Source organism: Spinacia oleracea, chromosome 4, assembly GCF_020520425.1.
Source record: "Spinacia oleracea cultivar Varoflay chromosome 4, BTI_SOV_V1, whole genome shotgun sequence".
NCBI classification, from domain to species: Eukaryota; Viridiplantae; Streptophyta; class Magnoliopsida; order Caryophyllales; family Amaranthaceae; genus Spinacia; species Spinacia oleracea.
The window spans coordinates 161,324,695-161,342,020 of NC_079490.1; the positions used below are offsets into that span (position 1 = coordinate 161,324,695).

A 17,326-nucleotide genomic window follows, 5' to 3' on the forward strand; every position below is an offset into this window, starting at 1 on the left:
AGGTAGTCAATATAAAAGAAGAAAATACTTTTTTATTATATTTATAGTAAATATATATTTTCTTTTATATTGTAAATTAAAAATTGAAATATAGTAATTGTACTCTAATTATATTTTTTGTGTAATTAAAAATTACATTTTATAATATTTGCTAATCGTATAATTAAATAACACATTAATTTTTTTATTATTTTTGATAATCAAGTAAGTATATTAATGCATCAAACAATTACAGTATACACAATTCATGAGGACATGATCTCAATGAGCTGAACCAGAACAATTGGCTAAAAAAACCAATCTACCCTTCAAATAGGGTTGTAAACCTGTAGGTATGATCCCTAGTGCTCACGGCTCTAGGCATAACTGTACTCACTCTACTATATACATGTTGTATACTGCTACACACCCTATCCATACATCTGACGTGAGAGTTCCACATAGCATTGTTTCTTTCACAACAAATGTGATAAGTTGTACACAATATAAAGGTGAACATCACCCCTTTCCTGAACTTTGTAATATGTTCCAAAAAGATTTCAGTTTCTCAATGTAGTCATCTTGTGGATAAAATCATATCCAGAATTAAGGTTTGGAGCTCCAAGAATCTTTCCTATTCTGCAAGAATGCAGTTGATCAATTCTAGGTTGTTGAGTCTTCATATTTACTGGGCTCAAATTTATGTGCTGCTAAAGAGTGTGTTGCAAGAAATTGTTAAGATATGTAGGGCCTTTTTGTGAAGTAGGCAAGCTTACAGTCAGAAACCTAGTAATATTGCCTGGGAGAACACTTGTTGTGGGAAGCGAGTTGGTGGATTGGGCTTTAGGGATGTCATCTTGTGGAATACTGCAGCAATGGGTAAGTATGTATGGGCACTAGTTACCAAGAAGGATAATGTGTGGATTAAGTGGGTTTCTTCTGTGTATCTCAAGGATGGGGATTGGTGGGAGTACCAACCTCCAGTTTCTGCAAGTTGGTATTGGAAGCAAATCTGTAAGACAAAAGAGTAGTTGAAACAATTCTTCACTGAGACAGATTTAGGGGCAATGACTACTTACTCTGTGAAGCAGGTTTATGAGAAAATAGTTGGGACTAAACCTAGGGTGCATTGGGACAAAGTGGTTTGGAATAGATTGAAAATTCCCAAGCACAGATTTATTGGTTAGTTAGCCATACAGTCAAGACTTCAGACCACCTCAAAGCTGGCCAGAATTGGTGTTAGCCAGTCAGCTCACTGTTTGATTTGTAGTCAAGGTGATGAAACCCATTAGCATTTGTTTTTTCAATGTATTTACAGTAATGAGTGTCTCAGAGAAGTCAAAGCTTGGTTAGGTGTGTCAGTCACTAGTAACAACTTGACCAATCTGGTTAGACAAGTTGGTCATAGTAGATGTTCCAAATTCAAGAAGCAGGTCTGTTATGCAGCCATTTTTGCAGCAGTGTACCTGATTTGGCAATGTAGGAATACCAGTTTCTGGGAGAGCTGTGTTCCTACTGTGAGTCACACTGTGACTAAGTTGAAGCAAGTGGTGAGAGGTAGAATCCAAACTGTTATGCCTAAAAGTGTCAGAAGAAGAGATAGTGATTGGTTTATGTCTTTGTAATGCTTGGCAATTTGCTGTGTTTTATGCAGCCTTGTATAGCTTGTCTCTGCTCACTCCTTGTAGATAGGGTCCAACCTAGTTGGTTCGTATTGCTTGGAGTTAGCCTAGGTTGTATTCTTGTTTTTTTTTTTTTTTTGCTAAGCAAGTGAGAGATAATATTAAAGCCAAACAAGAATACAACCTAAGCTAACTCCAAGCATTACGAACCAACTAGGTTGGACCCTAATCACAAGGAGTCAGCAAAAAAACCAGCTAAACAAGGCTGCAAAAACAACTAGCTACAAGCATTACAAGTTCATGAACCACTCACTATCTCTTCTGCTAACATTCTTAGGCATGACATCATGTATTCTACCTCTCACCAATTGCTTCAACTTGTTCACAGTATGATTCACAGTAGGAACATAGTTTTCCCAGAAACTAGTATTCCTACAATGCCAGATCAGGTACACTACAGCCACCAAAACTGCATAATACACCTGCTTCTTAAATTTAGACCATCTGCTATGTCCAATTTGACTAACCAAGCTGGTTAGACTGTTACTATTAATGGACATACCCAACCAGGATTTAACAGCTCTGATGCATTCACAGCTATACACACATTGAAAAAACAGATGATGATGAGTTTCATCTCCTTGCCCACAGATCAAACACAGAGCTGAATGACTAACTCCAATTCTGGCCAGCTTTGAGGTGGTCTGGAGTCTTGATTGCATGGCTAGCCAGCCAATAAATCTATGCTTGGGATTATTCAATCTATTCCAAACTACTTTATCCCAATGTACTCTAGGTTTAATTCCAACTATTGTTTCATAAACCTGCTTCACATAATAAGTTGCCATACCTCTGAAGTCAGACTGAGTGAAGAATTGCTTCAGTTGCTCTTTTGTTTTACAGATTTGCTTCCAATACCAACTTGCAGAAACTGGAGGTTTATACTCCCACCAGTCCCCATCTTTGAGATACACTGAAGAAATCCACTTGATCCACACATTATCCTACTTAATAGCCAGAGCCCAAACATATTTGCCCATTGCTGCTGTATTCCACAGATTTATATCCCTAAATCCTAATTGCTTCCCACAACAAATATTTTCCCAAGCAACATTACTAGGTTTCTGGCTGTATGCTTGCCCACTCCACAAGAAAGCCCTATAGATCCTCCCAATGTCATGCAAAACACTCTTTGGCAACACATAAATTGGAGCCCAGTAGATATGCAGACTCAACAAAACAGAATTGATCAACTGCATTCTTGCAGAATAAGCCAGATTTTTGGAGCTCCAAATTTTGTTTCTAGCTATAATTTTATCCACCAAATGACTGCATTGAGCAACAGAGATCTTTTTAGAGCATATTGGAACCCCCAAATATTTGAAAGGAAGATAGCTTCTGGTAAAACCAGAAACATCTACCACCCTCTGAACATCATTATCTGACATGCCATGACAGTAAATGGATGATTTCTGTTGATTAGCTTTGAGGCCAGAAGAATCAGAAAAGAGCTTAAAAGCCTTGAGCAGCAATAGGATAGAAGGATACTCACCCTTACAACATAAAATCAAGTCATCAGCAAAGCACAGATGGGTGAGTTTGATCTCTCTACACCTTGGATGAAATCTAAACAAAGGCATATCACTCATTTTATGTAAGATTCTTGACAGATACTCCATGCAAATGACAAATAAGAGTGGTGAAATGGGATCACCCTGCCTCAATCCCCTCTTGGATTTAAAAAACCCATGCATGGAACCATTGAACATCAGAGAGAACATGGGATCGGAGTCGAAACACACTACATTACCAAATTCACAAAATGTTGTGGAAACTCTAGATGCTCTAACATTTCCTGGAGAAATTGCCAATCCACAGTATCATATGCTTTTTGTAAATCAATTTTCATGAGACAACTAGGCTTCACACCCTTCCTTCCATACTGTCTCACCAAATCCTGAACAACCATTATATTATGAACAATAAACCTACCATGCACAAAGCCCCCTTGGTTTTCTAAGATAAGATCTGGCAGAACCTGTCTAAGCCTTCCACACAGAACCTTAGTAAGACACTTGTAAAGTGTGTTACAACAAGATATTGGTCTAAATTCAGTCACATCTTTGGGGCATTTGGTTTTTGGGATTAAGGTAATCACTGTATGGTTCAACTCTTTCAAAATTTTACCATGCTGCAGCATATCAAGAACAGCATCAACCACTTCATCACCAACAATGTGCTAAGAATCTCCATAAAAATGAGAGCCAAAACCATCTGGTCCAGGTGCCTTGGCTCCTGGAATAGGAAAAAGGGAAGCCCTAACTTCATCTGCAGTGTAACTTGCATTCAAAATTGCTTTGTGATGAGCTTGACACACAGGACCTAACTGCACCACCTCCTTCAAAACTGGGGTTCTAGTCTCATGTTTACTCCCCAACAGCTGCTTGTAATAATCTAGAAAGGCATCAGCAACCTCAGTAGGATTATCCTTCCATACACCATCCATATCATGGATGCTGTAAATTTGATTCTTCAAATTTCTGCTTCTGATACTCTGATGAAACAAAGCAGTGTTTTCATCCCCATCTTTCAGCCATGCTACTTTAGCTTTTTGGCTCAAAAACTCTAAATAAATCTTATGCTTCTCTTTGTATTCATGAAGAGCTCTCAACTCAGCATCAGCTAGTTCCAGATTAGTGGGATCTTTATGCATAGCTTCTTGAGCTGCTATGCGCTCATTGTGAGCTCTCAAGTCAGCAGCATGCACATCAGTAAAACCACTCTTGTTCAAATCCTTGAGAGCAAGCTTCACTTTTTTCAACTTGCTGACAACTGTAAACATTTTACTCCCCCCAATCTGAGTGTTCTAAGCTGTCTTAACTGTATCAGAAAAAACTGGAGATGATTTCCACATAGTGAAGTATTTAAAAGGCTTTTTTCCTCCATTTACTCTAGGATAAACAGTAAGCAGACCTGGGGAATGATCAAACTGTCCCTCAGGTAAGTAACAAACTTCTGCATCAGGATAAACATCTTGCCATGCTTGATTTTCTAACATTCTATCAATCTTTGAAAAGACTCTCTTACTCCCTTGTTGTTTATTATTCCAAGTAAACAAATTCCCTACACTCTTCAAATCCTCCATACCACAACTATGCATACACCCACACATTTCCACTATATCACATTGCTTAACAGGGGCACCTATCCTTCCCTCAGGGGCCATGACACAATTAAAATCTCCACATAGTATCCAAGGGGCAACAGTATGAATCAGATTTAAATCTCTCCATAGATCCTGTCTCAACCCAGCTTCATTATGAGCATAAATGAAAGTACAGAAAAAAGCAGACATACCACTAGCAGGAGTAATATGACAATGCAAAAACTGACTAGATGCAGCAACTATATTGACATTGAAACTACCAGCCTTCCAAGCAACAACTATTCTACCACCAGGATGATAGCTAGCATTACTAGTAAAACACCACTTTGCAAAAACTTTCTGATAAAGCTTACCCAAATTAGGCAGCTTCACCTTATGCTCCAGAAGCCCCACCAATCCCACCTCATATTTCTGAATGAAGTGTTTAACTTCATTCTGCTTCTGAAGTGAGTTAAGGCCTCTGACATTCCAAGCAGCTATTCTATCCATGGAAGTGGGAAGGGTCCCCCCTTCCAGGTGTAATAGCCCTATGTTCCTCCCCAATGTTGTCATCATCACACACTCCTGCATCTCCATTCAATCTAGTATCAAGAATCTGAAAAACATTGGAGGTTCTGACTGGTTCTCTTGGAGATGTTCTAACTCTAATAGGTCTTAGAGATCTTTGAAACCCTTCTGGATCAACCATTGGACTTGTAACAGTATGCAATGCTGCATCTGGTTGCACTTGCTTAGCCTTCTGCACCCATACTCTTTTAGTTTTGCCTTGTCTACACTCTTCCTGTAAATGTCCTATCATCTTGCATTTAGAACACAATGTAGGCCTCCATTCATAGTACAATCCTACTTTCACCATCAAGCCATTCTCATCTCTAAAAGAAATACAATCAGGAAACTCCTTAGATAATGGAACATCCACCATCACTCGAGCAAATTGCAACTTATCCCTGTTTATTGTAGCTTGATCCCTCTTAATAGGTTTCCCTATTTGTCTAATGATCTTGAATAGAGCTCTCTCCCCCCAGTATTTAAAACCAAGCTTCAATTGCACCCAAATAGGCACAGATTTCACCTCCTCTTTGTCCATGTCCATATCAGAGTTCCATGGCTTCATTATTAGGGGTTTGCTATCGAAAAAGTAATGGCCATTTAAGACCTTATCCCTCGAGTCCATGGTTAAAAATCTAACAATGAATACTCCCCTCTTCACCATAACCACTTTATCAACATTCAAATGTTTCCAGATGCGCCTAATGAATCCCTCCATTACATTAATTGGAGGATGAGCACCCACAACATAACAAACTACAGCTGACATCCAAAACTCAACCTCCTCCTGAATATCTTCCAACTCAATTTCTACAGGATTATTAGATTCAGTTTCAAAATTAGAATCATCACCATTCACATCCATAGGTTCAACATTATTCCCAACCTCATTATCAATCACAATATTATTCGATTCATCATCAGTAGTATCATCAACAGTTTCATCAAGTAGGATAGGGATTGTACCTACGTCCAAATTGCTTCTGGATTGAGTTCGACTCGCAATACCATTGGAATTGTGTATTGCTTGCAAGTAATCATTAAAAGAGTGTCGCAATTCAAAGCGAATTTGAAGTTAGTGCAAACTCGATTCAGGCGTCAGTACTTCATTCTCAATGCCAAAATCAATCGCTTCCACCCCAAGAACTTCCTCCAATGAGCGAGTTTTCAGAGCTTGAGAATCAGATGATGGACCTCGAGGTTTTGACTTACCATTTCCATGCTTGTTCCCCTGGTTTTTCGATCCAGATTTTCTTGCCATGGCAGGGGTGCACGATAAGGTATCATGCACCAGAGAGAAACTTGGAGAGAAAGTCGTTGTATTCTTGTTTGATCATTAATATTATCTCTCACTTGCTTAGCAAAAAAAAATAAACTTTGTAATCCCCCTACTGTGTACCCACTTAACTATGTCAGGGAGACACATAGGAGCTCTATCAATGCCCAGCTTAATAGTTATATGTTTCCAACATCTTGCACTATTGATCGAGGGGAAAACTAGGTCGTTACTAGTTTCTCCTAATCAAACAAATTACCTAAACTAACCACTAAACACAAGCAAAGCGGTAAGCAAGGGTCGGAATCCACAAGGACTAAGGTGCGCTAATTTATGTTAATCGAACAACAAGCTAGGTCGAAACGGGGTTTTGGAAAGTCAACTAACTAACTAAAACTAAATCAACTAAACTAAGAAACCAAAAGCAAACGAGATTAGGGAATGGGTCAAACACCAACAAATCATGGAATGGACATAAAAGAATTGAAAACGGGGGAGATTCACAAGCACTATATGATAAGCGTTGAATTCACAAATAGCTCCAACCATCTCCCGATGCGCGAACAATTTCCCTAAGCATCAAGGACGAACTCCCGTTCTACCCTATCATACCCGGGGTAAATCAAATCCCAATTCAACAACATAGTCAAGCTTAGGTCTTTAATCCCTTTCCAACCCAACTAGACTACTCCAAGCAATCATGGAACACTTAATTGATCAAGTTAAATGCAACATGTATTGGAAATGCCTAAACATGTAATAATTTAATCATGAAAATTCCTAATTTCCAATGACAAACACCCAAACCGGCCAATCAATGTTGAGTTTTCACCCAAACCCTAACCAATAAACTACTCCATAATCATATAAATATGAAATTTAAAGAAATTAACAACTAAAAACATGATTCTAAACAATAATAACAACTAATCTAAACATGAATCATTAAACTAAACAAAAATAATTAAACTAATTAAAACGATAAATAAATAAAACAATAAATGAAGAAATAAATGAGGAGAGAGTAAGAAATTGCTCATTGATTGATGATGGAAATCCACAACCCAATTTGTCACCTTGAACATTAAATTCCCAAAACCCCTATTTGATTTCTCACTTTCTCTCTCAAAAAGCTAAACTAAACTAAAACCCTAAACTCTAAGAAAAAAAATAGAAAATTAAAGGAAAAAGGAGAAAAAAGAAAAAAGGGAGAAGTAACCAAAATAAAGAAAAAATGAAAAACCCCCCAAAGCTCTTTGAAATGTCAGACCCCCCCATTTTTCTCTTTCTTCGTATTCCCTTCCTCTTCGATTTGAAATCAGTCAGCCCCCTCAATTGCCTCCTCTATTCTGCTGCTTCACCAACGTTCATCATCACCTTCAATCATCACTTGATCATCATCAATCGTCCATCATCATACGGCGCATCATCATCTTCATCCATCGCTCATCATCAACGGTCATCAATGTTCGTCCTCGATCAATCATCACCATCCATAATTCGATCAAATCGCAGCCACTCGATTTCATTAATTCCGTACAAAACTTGAGCGCTCAAATGTCCGACAGAACTCAAACAAGGTCGGACGAACTTAGTGTTTGTTTGGGCGAACTCCATTGAAGTTCGGTCGGACCTAAACACAATCAGGAACTCTAAATTTTCGGTTCGGTCGAACTCCGTTACGGGTTCGACCAAACTTAATTACTCTGTTTTTCCCTGTTTTATCGATGCAATTAGCTGCAGTTTTGGGCGAATTTTGGATGTGATTTTGATTGGTTGTGTGTTGTGTAGCTGTTGTAGTTAATGTTGGGTGGCGATGATGGTCGATTCTTGGTTGTGCGAAGTTGGCGCGGATATTGTAGCTATGGTGGCTGCGTGGATGGCGGAAGGTGGTTGACGGTGGTTGAAGACGAGGGAAGGTAGGTTGGGCTGCGTTGTTTGGTTTTGAAAATGGAGGTGAGAAGTTGGACGGAAGGAGATGCGTGGCTGATTGGCGCCGAGGAGTAGGGTGTTGTAGGTGGTGGTGTAGGATAGGAGAGGAGGTGGTGTAGGATAGGAAAGGAATGTTGCACAATTCTTGGCAGCAGTTTGGCCCAAGTTTTGAGGCCCACAAACTACATTGTCCATAATTCAATTCTCTAGTTCTTTGACAAGTTGACCCAATTAACTCGATTGTTGAACTCGTGTCCGACCTCAAAGTACTCGGCCACCTACACACATAAAAACAAACACGAGGGAAAATCACGAAATAAAAATAATCTGAAAATAATAATAATAATAACAATAATAACAATAATAACAATAATAATAATAATAATAATAATAATAATAATAACTAAATAGAAATAGAGTAGAAAAATAATAACGAAACTATAATTAAACTATAAAATGATAAAACAAATAAAATAACTAAGGCTATGTTTGGTATAGCTATTGTTTTCCGTTTTTCGATTTTTTAATCAAAAAACTGTAAATACAGCTGTTTGGCATTATTGTTTAATAAAACAAGTTACTGGGCTTTTTGGCCAAACCACAACAGAAAACCTTAAATCATAAAAAGTGGTTTCCTAGGTTTCGTTTAAATTTCTCCCATGTATTCCTCTCGCCCGCACTGCCATCTCCATTCAACAACCTCTCTCAATCTCCGACTCACTCACCACCATCTCTATTCAAGGACCTCTCTCCATCTCCCGCTCGCTCACTGTCATCATACAGGTATGGAGGATTCTTCACCTTCTTCTTTTCTATTCATCTTGAAATCACCCCTTTCTTCTGTAATTTCATCTGACTTGCATAATGAACTGAAAATTTGGTTGATAAACTGGGTTGCCTAATTTATCCAATACTTTTGGGGTTTTTTTGAATTACTGATTGAATTGGGTGATTTTTTCTTAAATTTATGGAATTTGTTTTCAATTTTTGCTGAATTAATTTCCATAACTGACATGGGTTTTTTATAGTTTGCGTAACTTAATCCGTTTATATTTTAATTTCTTCGAGTATGATTGATCTTTGTGTAGTAATTATAGTTCTTAATTATTCTACTTGTATTATTACTTGGTGAGACTAATACTGTTGTTCGATGATTCCTTGATGGTTGATGTGTTTTAAAAAATGACGTTAAGTGACACTTGCAATGAATCTGATGATTCATAGTATTCATTAATGAAGGATATTCTATCCTTTTTTGTATGATATTAGTTGACTCTACTTGGAAATTGTCATACATATAAATCTAGGAGATGAGAAAAGCTTGCCTAGTTAGTGGGAAGATCCAATGGAAATCAAGTAATGTCAGTGAATTGTAGGAACTAGGAAGGAAACTTGTTGCATACGGAGTAGGTTTTGGACTTTTAGGCGTCTGTTGTTGAGGTTGAAGATGATCGTCTTCAATACTGATGAGATGTTACTAGGTTGCCTTCTTAGAATCCTTCGCGAGTTTATGTTTATTTAACGAGTTAATCCAGCAGAGATATCTCTAAATGACCATGTGTGGCGCACTTGTACACTCACTATTTGCTTCTAACCATGACCAATAATCCAACATTACTAGTTTGATATAACATCTCTCATTCGTGTAAGACTGTAAGGTGCACCCAAACATAACCTAACATCCATACTTGACTTTCCTGCTATTATGCCTTGATAAGTTTGATTAAAGTAGCTATCAGAAGTGGTCAACTAATAAAACAACCACCAGCAATTCTGGTGAATTGAATTAAACAGAAGACAATGATATGGACAACCCAACAATTCTCTTCATTTTTTTAATTTTATTATTATTTATTATTAGTATTATTAATTATGTGGTTCCTTCATAATTAATCCCAGTTTTGTCCATTAATCTAAATAGTAGAAACCAAGGTTAGTTGCTTAAACCCTTAAACATGCCCCTCCTAATTAGTGTCCCTTTCCCAAAATGGAAATTTATTAGTAGTCCCTTAGCTCATTAGCTTTTTTGGCTGCATTGTGAGACCATTTTGTTTACTATTCTTGCATTGTGAAAATAAAATATGTTTGTTTATTATATGTGTCTGACAATTACTTGTGATCATTTGATAGATGTCAATTCCAAATAATGAGATTAAGTGTGAAGATGATTGTGTTGAGATCGATTCTATTGGAGGAGTTGGGATATGGAATGAAAATATTGAATCTTACCTTATAAGCTTGATATAAGAAGAGGTGAAAAAGGGAAATAAACCCACTACTACTCTTACCAAGCCAGCTTGGAAGACTGTCAAGCAAAACCTAAAAGAGAAGACAAAAAAGGAATACAGTCAGGAACAACTTAAGAACAAGTATAATCAATTGAGACAAAAATGGAAAGACTTTAGTAAATTGTTAGAGGAAACTGGGATTGGATACAATGCCGTGACTTATCAACTTTCTGCTGAGGATGTTGTATGGGAAAAGTTGTATAAGGTACTCGATTGTCAAAAGTTCATTACAACTCTTATGTTTTTGTGTAGGGGGCATTCTTATAACTAATCTACCTCTACTTGTCTTTTATTTGTTTTTATTTTTGCAGAAACATAAGTCTGCAAAAACTTTTAGAAAGAAAGGATGTAAGCAATTTGATAAATTATGTACAATTTTTGGTGATACAACAGCTACCGGTGCTTGTTCACACCCTTCTACAAAAAGCCCTTCTGAAAGTGAGGATGAAGATGACACAGATGCAGAAGTGGGTGATGTAGAAAAACAATGTGAAGAGGGTCCAAAAACCAAGAAAGCCAAGACTAGTATCAATCCCAAAACATTAAGGGCGAAAGTTAATACGGCATTGGCAGATGCATTAGTTGCAATGAGTGAAAATTCTAAGAAAAAACTTGAACTTCTTGAGAAAAAATATAATGTTAGTAATGAAGGTGGGCAACAATCGAAGGAGGAGGATGATTTGCTCATGGAATGCATTGATTCATTGAGTGCTCTCAAGGGAATTGATGGAGCTTCATTTGCAAAGGCAACTAAACTCATACATGATGATCCATTATGGAGGAAAATGTTCCTTCGATTCCCCAATGATAGGAAAATAGATTTTGTGCTTAACATTTAAGCATGTTCTCTTTAGAAATGACAACTAATTCTAGTATGTTTGTCTTGTTATTTAAACTCTATTTTTATATTGTGTCTCTTAAGTGCAAACCTTATTGATAATGAACTCATGGTTGAATTGATGTTACTATTTTTTACATTGGATAAGATATGAATAATGATAATTACAACTTTCACTTTTTTTTTTGGTACGAGGTGATTGTAAGAACTTCACTTATATGATTTGCTTGTAAAGTTGCAGATGGATATAGATTTGGATATTGAAGAACTTTTATCAGATTCAGATGAGGAGGACTTTCAACAATTAATGACAATCTATATTAACTTGGAAAACAATGGGTTTCTTAAAAAGAAACCCCGCCCTCAAAGAATTTCAAAGTTAACAGGTCACCAATATGTTCTAGAGCTTCTTAATGGACATCCAATGACTTGTTTCGAGTTACTTCGTATGACTCCACAAATATTTATTAGTTTGTGTGAAGAGTTAAAGAAAAGGGAGAAGTTGAAAGACTCTAAATTCATACCTGTTTTGGAACAAGTTGCAATGTTTCTACTTATTATTGCTCATAATTCAAGGCAAAGACTTGTAGCTGATAGATTTCAACATTCCTTAGACACCGTTCATCACCATTTTCGGAGGGTCTTGTATGCTATATGTTCTTTATCGAAGCATTTGATCATTCCTCCATCATTTGAAGATACTCCTCCAGTGATTAAAAATAATCCAAGATATTATCCTATATTCAAGGTAATTTTTTTTAATCTTTATTATTCCTTTAAAATATTATCTAAATTTATTAAATGCATAAATGTGTTAAGTTTTTCATTTTAACACTTTTATATAGAATTGCATGGGAGCAATTGATAGAACTCATGTATCAGCACGTGTGCCACTAGAACAACAAATTCCATATCGTGGAAAAAAAATTGAGCCTACAATGAACGTAATGTGTGCTTGCTCATTTGACATGAAATTCACATTTGTGATGGCTGGATGGGAGGGAACGGCAAATGATTCAAGAATTTTTTGGGAAACGATTACAAATATAGAACAGACTAAGTTTCCTATGCCTCCTTTGAGAAAATATTACCTTATTGACTCAGGATACACAAAAATGCCCGGATTTCTTTCCCCGTATCGTGGAGAACGATATCATTTGCGTGACTATAGGGGAGCAACGAAACCACAAGGCCCAGAAGAGATATTTAATTATACACATTCTTCACTACGCAATGTGATTGAAAGATGTTTTGGAGTGTTGAAAGCTAGATTCCCCATTCTCAGATATATGCCTCTGTATGATTTGAAAAGACAAAAGTACATAGTTTTGTCCTGCTGTGTTATTCACAATTTCATAAAAATGTGCAAGGATGGAGATCCCTTGTTTATACATTATGCGGATGAAAATGTCGAACTTGAAGATGATGAAACCACACCCAATGAATCTGAAGAACTAGTGACTCCTAGTGTTAGTCAAAGTGAACTTCGTCGAATGGCTAAGTTTCTAGACCGTCTAGCAAAACGATTATGGGATAGACAAAATCCACAATAAGAGACGACGTTGAGAGAATAACGGTACATCATATGTGACTTTTTTGCTTTGGTAGTGTTAATTTTTTGTAGCTTTTTTCATTGGATTTATTTTATGACTTTAAAGATGACCCATCAATTATTTGTATTACCAATGTTGAAATATATGCGTTTATTTTCTTGAGAGCTTGTTGAATGTGACTTAATTTCGGTGCTCGATTTTTTTCTGCTACTACAAATATCAATGTAAAACAATAACAATTGCACCAATAATAATAATAATAATAATAATAATAATAATAATAATAATTAAAAAAATAATTAAAAAAATATTAAAAAAAATAACAAAACAATAGATAAGAAAAGTCTCACGTAAATAATTAGAGTAATAACAATAATAACAAGACAATACACGTGAATTGTAAGTTTCTAGTAATTGAAAACTAAAAAAAAAAAAATCAGTTTTGAGAAAATAGAAAACCAAAACTAAAATCGGTTTTCTGTTTTTAAAAACAAAAAACTGAAAACTGACAATAATGCCGAACAGACCCTAAATTACGAAATTAGACCTAAAAACAAAGAAAAATCACTAATTCCGCTAATTAAGCTACACAATATAAAATAAAATAAGTAAAGGCTAAAAATGATAAAATTAGACAAATAAATTATAAAATAACCTAGAAAATACCTAAAAACTACCCCCTAGGAGTGACATAAATGTCACTCATCAACTATATTGACAGCCAAAAAAGAGATGCTTGTGATCTTCAACAGCATGCCCACACAGTAAACAGTAAACAGGTATTGTTTGCAGTAACCCCCATCTTCAGTAACATGTCTTTAGTGTTAAGTCTTTCTAGCATTGCCAACCAGGTCATGAATCTGTGTTTAGGTTGACCTAATCTGCCCCATACTGCAGTAGTCCATGGCAATTTATTTGTGGCAGACACCCAACAACAGTAAGCCTGTTTGATAGAATACTTAGGTAGAGAGAACAACTAATCCTCAGTCAGGTAAACTTTCATCAGATCTTTCACATGACAAATAGCTTTCCAGTACCAACTATCTCCTACTTTAGGAGAGTAACCCCACCAATTCAGCTCTTTAAGGTAGACATAATGGACTTATCTAACCCACACATTGTCTTTTTTAGTAGCTATCATCCAAACATGCTTACCCATAGCTGCTATATATGTTCCACATTTTCAGAATTATGAGGCCTAAACCTCCTTCTTTCTTTGGCTTGCACATATAATCCCATGCCACTTTTCCTGGACCACTAGAATCAGCAGTGCCCTTCCATAGAAAATTCCTACAAATACTATTTACAGCTTTGTATACCCCTTTTGGCATTACCATGATCTGAGACCAATAGGTCTGCAGAGTCATTAAGACTGAATTAACCAGGGTTAGTTTACCAGCAAAGGACATATTCCTAGAACTCTAAACCTTAATTCTGGCACACATTTTCTCCACTATCTTCTCACATTCCCCAACTTTAATCTTTTTAGAAGAAATAGGAATACCTAAATATCTAAAAGGAAAGCTCCCCTTAGCAAAACATGTTTTGCCCATGATTCTTTGCACATTAGTATCAGACATTCCAGAATAGTATACAGAAGTCTTAGAGGGGCTAGCTTTCAAGCTTGTTGTATTTGAGAAGAGCTGGAACCCTTGCGTCATCAGGTGAACAGACCTATAATCCCCTTGGCAACACAAGATTAAGTCATCTGCAAAACATAAATGATTCAATTTTGAAGCCCTACATCTGGGATGGAACTTAAAGTCTTATTTTTGCCCCACCACCATCAGAATTCTAGATAGGTATTTTATGCATAGCACAAACAGGAGGGGAGACAGAGGATCAACCGGTCTAAGACCACTATTGCCTTCAAAGAATCCATGCAGGGAACCATTTATAGAGAGAGAAAATCTAGGAGATTTGACACAACACATAATGAGCTTGATGAAATGAGCAGGAAACTTAAGAGCCACCAACATTTTCTCAACAAAATCCCATTCCACAGTCATATGCTTTTTGCAAATCCAACTTTATGAGGCAACCAACATCATTATTATTTCTTTCATACCCCCTAGCAAGGTCTTGAAAAACTATAATGTTATGAGCAATGAACCTACTGTGAACAAAAGGACTATTCTACAACAAGGAAAGGGATTCACGCACTGTAACATTCGTAAGCTTGATTGAGAACAGGTCAGTAATTAACGCACAAGCGTTGGCACAAACAATTATAAACGAAGGCTTTTCGTACGCCACCTTTTCACTAGAACCTGACTAGATTTATTTCATGCCTTTTTTTTGTACTTTTACTGTATGTCAAAAGAAGAAAAAAAAGACTACAAACATCGCATTCACTCGCATCCATCGTTCGTCACCCGTTTAACCCAACACCGGCATCCACCCATCAGTCATCCATGCACCCATACCTCCAGACTCAGAGAGAGAGAGAGAGAGAGGGGCCATTTGTTACAACTGGCAGCCATAATATCCTTCCAAAGCTGAACAGTCCAGATATCCCCACATAACTGTTATTAAACGTACATGTAATTAAAGTTGCACTCCAGCTTTCGGCCAGTTTTAACTAATACCCCCGTTTCAAAATGATTTTTACGGTTACTATTTGCACAAATATTAAGACAAAATAAAAAGAGACTGTAAAAGGATGAGTGGGTATAATAAAAACATGGATAAAGTAAGGTAGATATATAAAAAGATGGGTGGATGTAAGAAGAAAATGAATAAATTAAGTAAGGGAAAGTGAGTGGAAATTAAGTTGTAAATGTTGTTGGGTAAGAGAGGTAAAATAGTAAAATTTCATGTCCAAATTAGAATAAAACATAATGTTAAGAACATTATGAAATAGACTAAAACGGAAAGCGTAAAGATTAATCTGAAATGGAGTTAGTAACAATTATAGGAGGATTATATATAAGAGTAAAAGACCGGCCACGTACCATTCAGTTCCAACTTCCAACGTACCGTGAACTCTTTGCTTCATGTTCTTACATTTTTATACAAACATCTACTTGCCACATGGCTCTCTCTCTCAATCAATAAATATCCATGCTATCAATCCACTTTTATTTAAAAAAATAAGAAATATGGTTTACATAAGATTCGAACTTATGACCTCCTTCTTCAACATATATTATAGTGTTATCCAATTGAGTTATGACCTTTTACATGTTATCTGTGCAAAATTAATATTCATATAATATAGAAAAATTATCTTGTGACAAAAAATTCAAACATAATTTCATTAAAAAATATAATAATTAATTGTTAATCACGTAAAAATCGATACGAGGCATCGTCCGAGCCGAATACTAGTGAATCAGAGGATACTACGCATTCATATCTTAAAACATGAAGTTTCGCTTGTCATGTGTCTATCTCCTTGTTTTTCGATCTACTGCCTCCATTTCATAATGATCTTTACCGTTATTAGTGCAAAATATTAAGACAAAAAGAGAGATTGTGTAAGAAGTTAGGGGAGCAAATATAATAAAATATGGATAAAATAAGAGAAATGTGTAAAAAGATGAGTTGATAATTGTAAATCTTGTGGGGTAAGAGGAATTATATAGTAAATTTTCATTACCAAAAATAGGATAAAACACATTGTAAAGAACATTACGAAAGAGACTAAGACTCCATTCTATTCGACTTAATTATTTTGTCTGAATTTATATTATTTGAATTTAACTGAACTTATCTTACCTTCTCTGAACTTATTTTGACTGAAATAAATTTATTTGTGTGTTAAAATGTTTGGAAAAAACTTATTTTTTCTGAACTTATATTATCTAGCTGAATTGAACAGATCTTATCTTAAATTATCCGAACTTATTTTGTCTAAAATAAGTCAAAATAAGTCGAACAAAATAGAGCTTAAACCGGAAAGTATAAAGATAGTTTTGAAACGAATAGTATATATTTAATTTTTTCTCCTTTTAATTGTTTTACCCTCCAAATCCCAATTTTAATCAACTATGACTATCCAAATATGTTACATTCATAACATGATAATTCATCAATGTGGAACAATTGGTATATTTTATGATAGTTCATGTCCAATACCCTTTTCATAAAATACTATATATTTTATGATAAACTATGCATA

General features: G+C 36.0%; 4 protein-coding genes across 4 annotated transcripts; 2 read left to right on the forward strand and 2 right to left on the reverse strand.

The window, feature by feature from the left end:
* Positions 1-3,402: 3,402 nt before the first annotated feature.
* LOC130472098 (uncharacterized) lies at positions 3,403-4,443 on the reverse strand. Its single transcript, XM_056842532.1, has 2 exons — positions 3,873-4,443; positions 3,403-3,821 (listed from the first exon to the last, which is right to left on the reverse strand). The coding sequence occupies exons 1-2, from the start codon at positions 4,441-4,443 to the stop codon at positions 3,403-3,405; spliced, it is 990 nt and encodes a 329-aa protein (XP_056698510.1).
* Positions 4,444-9,152: 4,709 nt separating this feature from the next.
* Positions 9,153-11,735, forward strand: LOC130471494 (uncharacterized). Its single transcript, XM_056841669.1, has 2 exons — positions 9,153-9,307; positions 11,206-11,735. Exons 1-2 carry the CDS (start codon positions 9,184-9,186, stop codon positions 11,649-11,651), a joined length of 570 nt encoding a protein of 189 aa, XP_056697647.1. The 5' UTR covers positions 9,153-9,183; the 3' UTR covers positions 11,652-11,735.
* Positions 11,736-11,891: 156 nt separating this feature from the next.
* Positions 11,892-13,203, forward strand: LOC130472099 (protein ALP1-like). The gene is made up of 2 exons (XM_056842533.1): positions 11,892-12,398; positions 12,496-13,203. The coding sequence occupies exons 1-2, from the start codon at positions 11,892-11,894 to the stop codon at positions 13,201-13,203; spliced, it is 1,215 nt and encodes a 404-aa protein (XP_056698511.1).
* Positions 13,204-14,179: 976 nt separating this feature from the next.
* LOC130472100 (uncharacterized) lies at positions 14,180-15,212 on the reverse strand. The gene is made up of 4 exons (XM_056842534.1): positions 15,028-15,212; positions 14,631-14,877; positions 14,408-14,543; positions 14,180-14,283 (listed from the first exon to the last, which is right to left on the reverse strand). Exons 1-4 carry the CDS (start codon positions 15,210-15,212, stop codon positions 14,180-14,182), a joined length of 672 nt encoding a protein of 223 aa, XP_056698512.1.
* Positions 15,213-17,326: the final 2,114 nt, after the last annotated feature.